This window comes from Rattus norvegicus, chromosome 1, assembly GCF_021556685.1.
Source record: "Rattus norvegicus strain SHRSP/BbbUtx chromosome 1, alternate assembly SHRSP_T2T, whole genome shotgun sequence".
In the NCBI taxonomy this organism is placed as follows: domain Eukaryota; kingdom Metazoa; phylum Chordata; class Mammalia; order Rodentia; family Muridae; genus Rattus; species Rattus norvegicus.
In genome coordinates, this window is record NC_141534.1 from 24,966,853 (window position 1) to 24,980,775 (window position 13,923).

A 13,923-nucleotide genomic window follows, 5' to 3' on the forward strand; every position below is an offset into this window, starting at 1 on the left:
ATTTTTCATATAAACTTTCATATAATTTTTGCATTTAAACTTTAACCAATATGTTTATGACTTATTCCCCTTTTTTCGGTTCCTAAATTATTTCACGTTCATTTATTTGACAAATGGTGTAGCATGCCGTATCGCATTCCTTTTTTTTTTTATCAATGCCATACTCAAGAAAACAAAAATAATCTTGTATAACTTGAAAGTCTTTCAGTCTTTACAGTGTGGTGACTTCAGAGGCACCGACTAGTCACAGAATCTAGATCACTAACCTACACTGGAGTTCAGTAAAGAGTTGCTGCACTGGGCTAATTTAAACTTAGGATCCTTTCTTACAGTTAGAGTAATGTGCACTGTGTTTTGAAAAGTGAAAACATTTTGTCTTTTTTTTTAAAAAAAAAAAAAAGATTTCCAGGCATCATAAGCTCAGGCGCTCTTTTTATTGATGACGATTCCAGTATAAAGACGTGTCACACGTCACAAGGAAAGAGCAGGTCTCTAGATGTAAATGGAAATACACCTTATTAGGAATCAAGTGCCCTCTTCCCCCTGCTCCTACCCAACCCCCTGTCCTATGACAATTTTGTTATTCTTGTTGGTATTTTTGATTTTTGCTCTAGTTGTCATGCTCATCCTCTTCAGTGGGAATTTAGCAGGGAGGGTTTACAGCTGGAAACAAATCCCTGTAACTTTTCCCCGGAGAGTAAACACCAGGAACGGCTTGGAACCTCTGTGGGCTTTCTTAAAATTAAATATCTCTGCGTACAACAAAGGCGGAAAATACAGCACGTTTCCATACTCCTACTCCCATCAAAATTACCCACAGGAACCAGAAAAGGTTTTCAACCTCAGTTAAGGAGCAAAAGCAAGGGCTATTCTACCCCACACGCCCGGAGGAGGATCATGCACACAAAGGGTGAGCGAGGGTCCTGGGGATGCTGTGAGGCCCTAGCCCTACCTCCAGACCAATTGCGGCCAGCCCTGGCTGGGACCTGGGGACCCAGAGTAGGCTGAACTTGGGGCTCGGGATGTTTGAATGTCTCCCAAATTGCGGTCCTGCCCCTAAGAGGCAAAGAGAGGTGCGGAGTGCTTGCGCGAGCGCTTACAACGCTTACGTCGCTAGGAGCTCTCTTCTGGGATAATCAAGAGTTGGGCTGAGCCGGATCCTCTTTTAGCAGCAGAGGGCTCAGCAGCCCCAGGGGCGCGCGGGACCCAGCGGCTGCACTGGAACAGTCCGTGCGGGTCGCGCCGAACCACCGCTTGGGCGCACAAAGGTAAAGGCGGCCACAGCCTTCGTGGCCTGCTTCGTCCCGGCGTTCCCATCCCCTCCCTTCTTCCTGTCTCGAAGGCGAAAATGGCTGGGCCGGGCGAGGACCTGGGGCATCAGAGGTCCTAGCTCTGCCGGTCCCCACCCTTCCTGCTGACAGAGGCGGGCTGTCCTTGGTTGAGGTGGCCGAGGCTGCTCCCCGGTGAATCCTCAGGCGGGTCGCAGCCACCATCTCTCTCGGCTTGCTCCATCCCTTTGAGAGGAGTTGATGGTGTTGTCGCCCCCACGGCCGCTACGGAAGCCAGGGCTGATGGATGCAGGGGAGTGCCGCATTGCTTAGCGTCTCTGCCTCTTGGTTTGCTGGTAGGAACTGACTACTCTTTCTTCTTTCTGGCTTGGGGTGGGGGCGTTATAGGAAAAATAGAGACATTTTTATTTCATCAACTCCCAGCACCCACCCCGGTTTGACATCTTTGCTCCCAAAGAGGTTTCCTCCTGTCCTTATCATTATCCTCCACTTCCTTGGCAAGTCTCCAGAAATAAAGGGAGAGACTAGGCAGAAGTTGGGGGCGGGGGTGAGGGTGAGCCCACGCCCCTGTCAACGGTACCCAAAACCCAGCTGGAGCCTTATGAGATCACGGTGTGTGGAAGAGGTGCACTATCTGCGTCTCCCCTAATTGGATCGTAATAACCTAAAGTAAAAAAAAAAAAAATCACACAACGACATCCTATAAAAATAGCATCCTTGAATAAGCAGAGAGAAATGAGCTTCTTTTCCTTCCTCTTTCTCTTTCTGCCAAAGACGCTCCCTCCCCGCCTCTCCAGAGCTGAAGAGCCACCTTATTATTAATCAGAATTCTCATCTTTATCTGTGCTAGGCACATCCTTCAGCAGGAACCGCAACAGCTTAACAGTGCTGGGGCTGTGATGTCCATGGGTTGTTTTCCTTACATCTTGCAAGACAAGCGAAGGCAGAGCCAAGCCCCAAGAGCACCCATGCTAGTTGGAATTAGGGTTTCTTTCCTTTTTTTTTTTTTTTTTTTTTTTTTTTTTTTTTTTTTTTTTTTTTTTTTTAATTCTGAGTGGTAAAAGAAAAGAGGCAGGCTTGCAGGGCCTGTCCAAAGGCTCACTTCTAATGGGAGGCATTGTTTTTTAAGGGGTGCTAGGGGGTGGGGGGAGAAGTTACCTCTTCAGAAAAGCTGTGGGGAAAAGCAGGAGCAACAGGATACTTGACTTAAAACAGAAGAGGAACCGTTTCTTGTACAGGAAAGGAAGCAGCAGTGAAGAGACTGGAGGCCAGAGTGTGGTGTGGAGGCGACAAGTGCCAGGTATATTATTGGACACACAAAGAGAGAGTCAGAGTGGACAGCTTGGGTCCAAGGGGACAATGACTCATTTGCAAGCTGGTCTCTCTCCCGAGACCTTGGAGAAAGCTCGCCTGGAACTCAATGAGAACCCAGACACTCTGCACCAGGACATCCAAGAAGTAAGGGACATGGTCATCACTAGACCGGACATTGGCTTTCTGCGCACGGATGACGCTTTCATTTTACGCTTCTTGCGGGCCAGGAAATTTCATCACTTCGAGGCTTTCCGCCTCTTGGCCCAATACTTTGAGTACCGGCAGCAGAACCTGGATATGTTCAAAAGCTTCAAGGCCACTGACCCTGGCATCAAGCAGGCACTGAAGGACGGCTTTCCTGGGGGCCTGGCCAATCTGGACCACTATGGGAGGAAGATTCTAGTCCTTTTTGCTGCCAACTGGGATCAGAGCAGGTAAATCCTGAATCCCAAATTTTACTTGTGATCTTTTGGCACTTCTGGTTTTTATAATTTACTCTGAGGAGTTTCACAGTGTTGCAATTTCAATGCTTTTGTTTACTTGGCGCGCGTGGGGGAGGGGGCAAAGGGAAAATGGGACTCACTATGAGCTTTGGGTAGGCTCCCTTGGGAGGGAAGGGCTTGCAGTTTTTCTTTTAAAACTCTTCCTACTCTATCACAGTTTCTCTTGCAGCGGTATGTGCTCCCAAGCCACATTATTAATCTGAGAATGAAACTACACAACTACTGAATAAAGCCTCTAAAAATTTTGGCTTTTAAATCCTGATGTGTACTCGTGTGGAGAAACAAGGAGAGAATAGAGACCACATTTCCTTTTTTCTCCCTCAAGAAATCCTTAAGTCTGTTGTTATTCATCAGATTCATGGTCATAATCACCAACACCACCTTTCTCTCTCCCCAGTACTGATAGTTTATCTCCCTGGAACAGCCTCATGCTTAACCAAGAGCAGACAGTTTTATTGCTTGGGAACTTTTCTGCTCAGTGATGTGTAGGTGAAGGCATAACACAATACGTGTCACTTCAATGAGAAGGAAAAGTTGTACCCTCTGTCGCTGAGCATGCTTAGCGACACTGAAAATAAAGACTGACTAGTGTTCCTGTTTGGCGCCTGTCACTAATCTGAAGGGTATGCTTCCTGTCTGATAGGATTTTTCATCTTTTTCAGAGTGGCGAACTTTAATATCCATCCACTGGTATACTCTATAGGTTCCGATGCTGCTTAGTAGGAGAGAAATACTACATTTACTTTAGGAGAAAAACACAGACTGGTATTTCTGTGCCCTCCCTCACAAATATTTTCACAGACTGTAAGACCCAAAACTTATAAAAGGCTCTTGGGTAAGATAGTTCCCATCTAATAGAAAGTTAAGCATATTTCACAGTATTCACAGAGCTAGTTGTTAAAGCATTTGGTGTCTTTTTAGTTCTGTGGATGGTGTCTTTGGATGCATCTGGTTAGTTTAAACTATTTCTGGAGTGATGTAATTGACTTCTGCAATCAAAAGGAGATCCAGTATCTCTAACAGAATTTTCAGACAGACTTCTGAGAGTATTAGCAAGGTAAAATGCAAATGCATATTTTAATAGTTTTCCCCTTTTTCATTTGTCACACTTTCTTATAATTATAGGCTGAGAGTTTCAATTGATAATTTTTCCTGGTAAACATAAAGACTAAGTGTTATATAAAGAATCACTGAGTTAGAAACTCACAGACAGAATTGCTTCTGGGAGTCCTTTTTCTTTGTCAAATAGGAGACATTGACTTCATAAAAAGTCCACTGTAGAGTTATGTGAGCCAGCCAGTTGTGTCGACTAAACTGTAAAAATAAAACTCATATTCCTTATATTGGTTAGATTGAAAATCTATCACCTGACTTCCATATGTTATGCTATATGGAGCCATAGGGATATATAGACATTTTATATTTAAATATGCCTAGAGTCTGTCTGTAGTCTTTAGATAGGCAAATTTTACACACACACACACACACACACACACACACACACACACACACATACACACACACACATATGAAGAGTTATTTTGGCTATAGGAAATGAAATGTTTTAGTTTCTTATTGTATGTATTACTATAGAAGACAGGCTATCAATAAACAAAACTCTCCCTGGAAATCATATTGGAAGGGGATTTACTGATTGGTGTATAGAATTATTTCCAACATGCTAATACAAGCTGATAAAAGTAATTCATGATTGTAGTTAAAGTTAAACACGAGAAGCCATGCTGTATGGACACGTACTGTCAGGGTCTATGCAGTAGCAGTAAGATACCATTTCCGAGGTTGACGAGAGGCACCTATCATCCAGAAGGAAAGGAAAACAATAGGAAAAGGACTCACATGGTTTAGGGCTTGTCTAAATTTCAGATATATTTTTCCTTCTTTTTCCTTACTGAAAGTACATTTTAAATCTACAAATACTGATGAGCAGTGAAACAGATAAATAGTTATGCATCTTGGCACTTTCTGAAAACCGTCGTCTTCAGGATAAGGGCTTACATAGCCCTCTACTCTCTCTTAAAATAGAAGGAAAGCAGTGTCTCACGGTGTCAGGGCCTCCCTAGTTCATCTCAGACCGGACCTTCTCTTTCTACACATAGTATCATGGCTTACCTTACTCCTTATCTCCTGACTCCTGGAGAAATCTCTGGTACCTTCTCTCTATGATATATTGCTCTGTTAGCTGTACACATCACATGCCACCGTCTCTGTTCTTCGTCTCTTTGTGACTAAGGTGCTCATTCTTTCCTTTCTCTCATCTTGATAATCCCAAATCACCCAGGTTCAAGTCTGCATGTCTGAACTTAATTCCAACCATATCCCTTGAGTTGAACGGCTATTTATAAAAAGGAATGTTTTTTGGGGAAGAAAAGGGAGAGTGTAGATCATTTTACAGGGAAATTTCAGAAATTGCGAAAAATCAACAACCCACATAATTGAAGGGGAAGAAAGATTATATTAAATGTCCTAAATAAAGAAGTAAAAGGAAAGTATGTAATTTTTTTGAAGGCCTGCTCTACAGAAAGTTAATTTGTAAGAGCAGCACCTAAACTAGGGTAGAGAAACTCAGAATGAACCATAGTTCAAGTTACACAGTTTTTACTAAAAATTTTAAGTGGGATTTATTTGTGAAGTTTTCTCCTGTGTTGAATAAGGAAGAAAAGTTTTAGTGTTCTCCAGAACACTGGTCTCATAAATGTATATAAGAGGCAAGCATAGTGACTTTTCTACTATAATATTGTACAGGTTAGTTTGGACTCATACAGATCTGAACCAATTCCAAAACCTTTACGAGACATGGAGTCATCAAGAAGCCTATGCGAAGCACAACATTTGCAATATAACCACTTAATAATAAATCTACTGCAACTCAAAATTCTAAAATATCAAAGTGACTCTGGCTTTGGTCTATGGATTCTTTTAAAATGGACCAGAGCAGGCTCAAATGACTGGTGGATTTCATTGATCAGGCTGTATTTTGAAAAATTCACATAAATTTGTCTTCTTTTGTTCAGGTCATCTAACATAATTTCTGAAAATATGTTAGTAAACATGAGGAAATTATAAGCACCATTAGACTGCCATGGTCCTCCCAGTACCCCAGATATCACACACTTCGCTTGCTTCTTCAATGATAGTGCCCTGCTTAGGGCTCAGTAGAGAAATTTAATTTGTCCACCTGATTCTGTCAAGAATCGGGGGATAATGGTCTGTGGAAGAGATAGCTTCTTGTAGAAGGAAAGCTTGGGATGAAAGGGGAAAGCAGTCTAGACCTCAGTTCATAAGAGCTAATATCTGAGAAGGTGAAATCCATAGATTAAAATCTGTGGAGATGGCTTAGAGTGTAAAAGCACAGCCACAAAAGCATAGTAACTTGACTTTGAATTTCAGGCTCAATGTAAGACTGGACACAGCGTGTGCCTCTGTAATCCCAGGGCTCTTATTTGTAAGAATATGATATAGGTGAATCCTTAGAAGCTTATTGATATAACTATAAAAACCCCATTTCAAACAAGACAGAAGATTAGGACTGACACAAAAGATTGTCAACTCTGATTTCTACTTCTGTCTGTACAGTGTATATCTTGCATACATTCACACACGAACATACAAAAACACACAGACACATACATACACACAAGAAGAGAGAAAGACAGAGTGAGAGAGGACATTCCTCCATGGATGGACAAGTAATTAATACTGGAAATACTCATGAATGAAATTTTGTCATATGAAGTATAAGATGTCATATTCTGAGTTTATTTGAATATTGTCAGCTCACTATTAATACATTTGTAGGTTGTAACAGGCTTATAAAGTTGTTCTTTATATTCCAAATATTATTTATCTGGAACCTAGCTGAGTCATTAGAAAACAGTTAAATATAACAATAATCAGAGCAAATCTATGACAGTGATAATTCAAAGTTGTCATCGGGACTGACTATCACGTAGTAAAGTTCCAAAAGCAGTTGAAAGCAGATTGCTCAGATATGGCTGGAATCTACCAAATTTCCCAGAATTTTGCCCATTATTCTTGCATATTTGCTGGTATAGTATAGCTTTTTCTTAGAAAAGAAGACGTATAAGCGAACAGGTCTTTGTGGCTTCTCTTTTTTTTTTTTTATTAACTTGAGTATTTCTTATATACATTTCAAGTGTTATTCCCTTTCTCGGTATCCGGGCAAACATCCCCCTCCCCCCTCCCCTTCCTTATGGGTGTTCCCCTCCCAACCCTCCCCCCATTGCCGCCCTCCCCCCACCAGTCTAGTTCACTGGGGGTTCAGTCTTAGCAGGACCCAGGGCTTCCCCTTCCACTGGTGCTCTTACTAGGATATGCATTGCTACCTATGAGGTCAGAGTCCAGGGTCAGTCCATGTATAGTCTTTGGGTAGTGGCTTAGTCCCTGGAAGCTCTGGTTGCTTGGCATTGTTGTACTTTTGGGGTCTCGAGCCCCTTCAAGCTCTTCCAGTTCTTTCTCTGATTCCTTCAACGGGGGTCCTATTCTCAGTTCAGTGGTTTGCTGCTGGCATTCTCCTCTGTATTTGCTGTATTCTGGCTGTGTCTCTTAGGAGCGATCTACATCCGGCTCCTGTCGGTCTGCACTTCTTTGCTTCATCCATCTTGTCTAATTGGGTGGCTATATATGTATGGGCCACATGTGGGGCAGACTCTGAATGGGTGTTCCTTCAGTCTCTGTTTTAATCTTTGCCTCTCTCTTCCCTGCCAAGGGTATTCTTGTTCCCCTTTTAAAGAAGGAGTGAAGCATTCACATTTTGATCATCCGTCTTGAGTTTCATTTGCTCTAGGCATCTAGGGTAATTCAAGCATTTGGGCTAATAGCCACTTATCAATGAGTGCATACCATGTATGTCTTTCTGTGATTGGGTTAGCTCACTCAGGATGATGTTTTCCAGTTCCAACCATTTGCCTACGAATTTCATAAAGTCGTTGTTTTTGATAGCTGAGTAATATTCCATTGTGTAGATGTACCACATTTTCTGTATCCATTCCTCTGTTGAAGGGCATCTGGGTTCTTTCCAGCTTCTGGCTATTATAAATAAGGCTGCAATGAACATAGTGGAGCACGTGTCTTTTTTATATGTTGGGGCATCTTTTGTGTATATGCCCAAGAGAGGTATAGCTGGATCCTCAGGCAGTTCAATGTCCAATTTTCTGAGGATTCTCCAGACTGATTTCCAGAATGTTTGTACCAGTTTGCAATCCCACCAACAATGGAGGAGTGTTCCTCTTCCTCCACATCGTCGCCAGCATCTGTTGTCCCCTGAGTTTTTGATCTTGTGGCTTCTCTTCAAAGCCGTGTCATGTTCTTATTTCTTCCAATGATGTGGTCAACATTCAAAACAAAGGCAAAGTACAGGGAAATAGGGAGACACTCTGATAGCCGTAAAACAGTTTTAATCGTTTAGTTTGGTTTTCAGAGACTTCCTTTCTCATCTTATTGGAAATCAGAATTTGCTCGTTTGTTTCAACTAAGGAGTTGTTGTCATTTGCAGTGAAGACCAGGCACCTTCGCCTTCACAAACCTGAAGGTGCTGCTATGAAGGTGAGCAAGTCATTAGGTCAAAGCTAACAAGGGCGGGGGACATTGCGTCCCATTTCTGTTCCAGAGGAGATCCTATAACTGTGAGGAAGCTATCTGAACAGCATTTTGGAAACAGTAACTGACCCTAAACTTTACTTCTGGTACAGGCAATGGCAAACCGAAAGCAACATAAAAAGCTGTCTTGGGAAGTGGTAAAGAGATAAGGCGACAGATTCCTGAAGGAAAAAAAAAAAAACTAGGACAGTCTCTTAAAACTGGGCCAATTGTGTAGCAACAAGTGAACTAATCCTGAAATAGTAGCAAAAAACAAGAGATGCAACCCTTGCTAGTATGCTGACAAGGTCTGGTCCAGGCTGCTCCCATGTTTTAAATATTCAGCTTTAAGCAAGGTGGAAGAGCCGCGAAGGAAATGACTTACTCCTGGATGACTCAAATGAACTATGTAAAGGTGCATCAACACAGCAGCCCACACTTAGTACATAAGCAGGTTATGCTTAGTGAACAAATGCATTACTTCCATTTGAGGAAAAAGGTCGAGTACCTTTAACTTGACCTAGAGTAGGTCCATAATTTCACTGTTATAACAAGCAGGCTTAACACCATGAGGAAAATATATTCCTGTGTGTCATGACCTTGTGATTGTAACCAGCAAAGCGAATTATTAATATTTCATTCAATTTGATTTAAAAAGAATTTCTATCCGCTACATGATTTTATCTAAAATGTGTAATTGTTAGGGACAAATTTAATTACATAGATTTGTTTTGTAAAGTTAAAGGGCATATAGCTTTTCCTGGGAACAAATGTGAAAATCCAGGGGATTAACTTCCAGCTGGGGCCCAAATGTTTAATGAAGGTACTAAATGGTACTGTTGGAATTTTGGGGCAAAGGAGCAGCTGTGAGCTACTCATTTTGTGTAGGAAAAACATCATCTATTTACTTAACAAAATTTAGTCGCTGTTCCATTCCATCCATCCATCCATCCATCCATCCGTCCATCCGTCCGTCCGTCCGTCCGTCCATCCGCCATCCGTCCATCTGTCCGTCCGTCCATCCGTCCATCCATCCATCCATCCATCCATCCATCCATCCATCCATCCATCCATCCATTCAAGACCACTCTGCATCTTGCATATGCGATGTTAGGGACATACACCCCGGCTTTCTCTGTCTAGTAAGCAAATCAGTCACTTTTCATGTGTATGTAGTGACCAACCTAAATCAACCTTAATAGTTAAAAAAAATCTACCTGTGTTTAAAGAAAAATCTCATTTAAATTTCAGACTATAGAGAAAATGAGTGAGTGTGCGTGTGTGTGTGTGTGTGTGTGTGTGTGTGTGTGTGTGTGTGTATGTGTGTGTGTGTGTGTAGGGGAGGGAACAAAAGCTAAGGTGAAAAAGATGTTCTGAAAGCAAAGGCTGTAGTAAGTGCCATTTGCTTAGAGTAGCTGGTCCCCAAATACTGGCTTCCTGATGTGTTTGTGTTTATCCAGCATGAATCTGTTTTAGTTCTGCTGCAGCCTGCACATGCTTTTTGCTTTTCTTCTCCATAGAGTAAAACTTTATCTGTGATGGTCTCATTCCTAGTGTTTCTCTTCTTGCTTGACCTTCATTCCCCAGGAGAAAGTCTGGGGCACCTAATCTATGTTCAGTGAGAGAAGCCAGACAGATGAAAACTTCAGAATCTTTATTTCTTCCATGGCTTGTAAACTGAACCGTGTCTATGCTGCCTCTTTTGAATGTGCTCATGGTTTTCCTTTACAAAAGCCCTTACTCTGGCTAGGTTGGAGCATGCGTGGCCCCAAAGCCAGGTGCCATGTTGGTGGTGACTTCTGGATGTCCTCTATTCTTACACAAAAGTACAGATCAACTCCATTAAAGTGTTCTAGGTATATGGCACCAAAGGAAATGGAAAGAAGCTTGTTCTAAGTGGTGGCAGAAAGACCATTTAGACTCTGCTCTTCCTGTGAAGATTTAGGCAAACCTGAAATTCTTTTAGATCCATATTGTCCTTTGCAAAATAATATAATCAAATCTGGCTGAGACTCCATTATTATGCCAACATTGAAATTACATATTTGAAATTGCTTTAAAATCTTGGCTACTACCTAGATAGATTATTATTATTATTACTATTATTATTATTATTATTATTATTATAAATAATTTATGGTGCTATAAAACCCCTAGATAGGTTTATCAGCCTTAGCACTAATGATACACTGTAGCATAAATAAAGCAAATTCTGTGCCTGTTTCAACCTCAAGCACCTTTCAACATTAGAAAAATGTGACTTAATGACAACTGAGGTATTGGGCTAACTTTAATGAAGGGTTTAATAATGGCTGTTCATTTATCGACAAGGAGAATTGCTGGCTGTTGTGCTGTTCAATATGATACTGGGATGTTTCCTAGTATTCCTCTTGCAATACTGAAATGGCTGGGAAGTGGTAGACAGAACATATTTGCCATTTCTGTTGATCTTTGCTCTGAAAGAAGGGTGGTAAACATGGATCAGGAAGTAACCAAAATTTGCTTGGCTGGAGGTAGGAGAGAATTGTCTGGTCACCTTGATTTTTTTCTTTAATTATAGAATAGAGCTTATTCGGAACATGAAGAGGGGAGTTAAGAGGGTTGTAGGGGCAAAGAAAGGCACACACACACACACACACACACACACACACACACCCAGAGGGGGGTAGAGAGAGATAGAGATAGATAGAGAGGGAGAGAGAGAGGGAGAGAGGGAGAGAGGGAGAGAGAGAGAGGGAGAGAGAGAGGAGAAAGGGAAGGCAAGAGCAAGAGCGAACAAGAGAGGAAGAGAGAGCAAGAAAGCAAGAGCATCTTGAATGTTTTCAAAAAGTACTTTTGGAATTCCCTTCTTGAAATTAACTTCTTTTATTAAAAAATTCAAAGTTTCCATTTTCTTCTCTACTAAGCAATGTTGTTACTCTTGTTTATTATCTAGATGTCTTCATTTTCTCCCTTGGAGGGAGATGGGAGCCTGAACTGAATGATGTCACCCAAGTATTTACACCAAATGGTAGCAACTTGTTTTCTTCTGTGTGCAGAAATAAACGATGTACTTTGTGTTCTTGGGAGATAATTTGATTTTTGCATATGATACTGGAGACCCCAGTGTTCAGGGCATGTTGATGTTATGCTGAGGACTGAAAGTAGCATCACATAGAAAAACTCAGTTTAAGAACTAATGTTAGATGTCTGAGATGTCACAAGATAAACAAGGATAGCCTGGGAGATATAGATTCAAAGTGGGAAAGATACCAAAGTCTCAAATTTAGAGAGACAATCTCACATGGCAGAGCATGATGGAGGTGAGAAGGGTAGGGCTTAGGGAAAAGGAAAGACAGTGTCATCCTCGACAGACTGAAGAGAAGGAAGAACAGAGAAATAAACTACTGTTTAGAGGACTGCCATGAGACAATGTCTCCATGTCCAGGGCAAGCTTTTATTGTGTGTGGGTCCATAAGGGAAGATGTATGATGTTTAAGGCAATAGTGAGATTTTGGAAGAGCCATTGGTTCTATGCAGGTGTCAAGATGATCAATCACACAAAAAAAGTGGGGAAGATGTCCAGAAGAGAAAGAGAAGAGATAAAGAGAATCAGGTCAACTACCATTTTATTAGGCAGTGGAGATAGAACTCTAGCGGGAAAGGGTTATCAGATACAAAGATACATGAATATAGAGAAAGGAATAGTTGGGTTTTGGTGAATAGAGATAGTGTCAAAAGGAAATAGAATAACTGAGTTATTATTTATTAAGTGCTTAATGCAGGCAACCCTAGAGGCACAGTTGGTTTGGGAAGCATTGGAATGAGTTCTGTCAACATAAATATCTCAGTTAAGGGATACTGAAGTACTGATGTTTTACAAAGGAGCTGGGAAGATGAGGATGTGCCTAAGAAGGGCACTGGCTGAGTCCACCAATAAGGCATTACTCAGTATATTGGCCTAGGACGCAAACACTCGACTTGAATTCCGTGAGATACTGCATGAGAGTGAGATACCAAATTCTATTTCTCCATTGCAGAGATTGGAGGAGGAGTGGAAGAAAACAACAGAACAATTTCTAGGAAAGTAGGAGGAAAAACAGTTTCATGTAATATTGCAGAACAAGGAAGTCTCCTGGAAGTATTCCTCTTGTTTTCATTATAGGCCAAGCCCCATTAAAAGCTTTACAATTTATTTTTTTATCCTTATAAAATTTTTGTGAGATTAAGGCTACATTGTTGAAAGCTTCGCACATCAAGTGTCGATTAAGTGAATGTAGAAAAGAAAACTAAAAATCTACAGGAATCATAGAACTTAGCACCAGAGTGTGGGGTCTGTGGTTGTCACAAGCTTACACACTTTACATTATGTCCTAGGAAGTCAATGGTATCATCTCTAATTTTAAAAAGGAAATAAACGCTTAGTGATATTCAACAACTTCTTTAACATACAAAATAAAGTTGGGATTAGGTTACCTTAAGACATTAAGTTAAATAAAAGTAACCCCAATTTATGAATTCAGGGATGTTCTATACTCTGTAAGGAGTCCTGATTTTTATAACCCATGGGCTTCATGAGGGGTTCAGTTTAGACTATGTAGCAAGGAAGAAGCAGCTGTAGCTGTCAATGGTTCTTTTTAAAAACACATTATAGAAATTTAATTTCCATTGAGAGCATTTTTTTTTACATGGTATGGTGCCTTTTGCTAGAACCATGATTTCCTCTTGCTGTGTGCTCTGTATTTTCTTTCAACTGATTCAAGCCTTGGTTCATACTATTTTGGTAAGCACAGTTGGGAGTCAGGAGCTGCAACCATGTGCTAGATTTTATTCATGACTCTTTCCTCATACATGAGAGAAGAACAGCAATGGCGGAACTCACACAGTTTAGGTCTAAAGTCCAAGCATCAACATGTGAAATACATCCTTGTAATGAACTTTAACTTAGGAAAAGCTATTTTCTGAAAGGAATTTTAAAGTGAAAATTATGGTAAGATTCCTGAAGAGGTGTATTTGTTTTAGTAGATGTTATGTTTTTGTGGATAGTATTTTACAGGCATTGGCAGGAGGCTGTTTAATAACGTTCTATTAAGCCAGTGCCTACTGAGTTGCTAATGGTGAGACTATGACATGTTTGACAACAGAGGACCAGAGGAAGTCAAGAGTGCTGTTGGCCTGACCTCTGAATGCAGTTAGCTTAGAACTTTTCAATGTTTCTTTTC

At 41.1% G+C, this 13,923-nt stretch overlaps 1 protein-coding gene across 2 annotated transcripts in view; it reads left to right on the forward strand.

The window, feature by feature from the left end:
- The first annotated feature begins 1,525 nt into the window (after positions 1-1,525).
- The window catches only part of Clvs2 (clavesin 2), a 111,107-nt gene continuing 98,709 nt past the window's right edge, over positions 1,526-13,923 (forward strand). Inside the window, 2 exon segments of one of the 2 annotated variants that reach the window (NM_001410322.1) lie at positions 1,526-1,624; positions 2,528-3,037. In NM_001410322.1, coding sequence (NP_001397251.1) covers positions 2,649-3,037 — 389 coding nt within the window. In that variant the 5' untranslated portion in view covers positions 1,526-1,624; positions 2,528-2,648. 2 annotated transcript variants of the gene reach the window in all.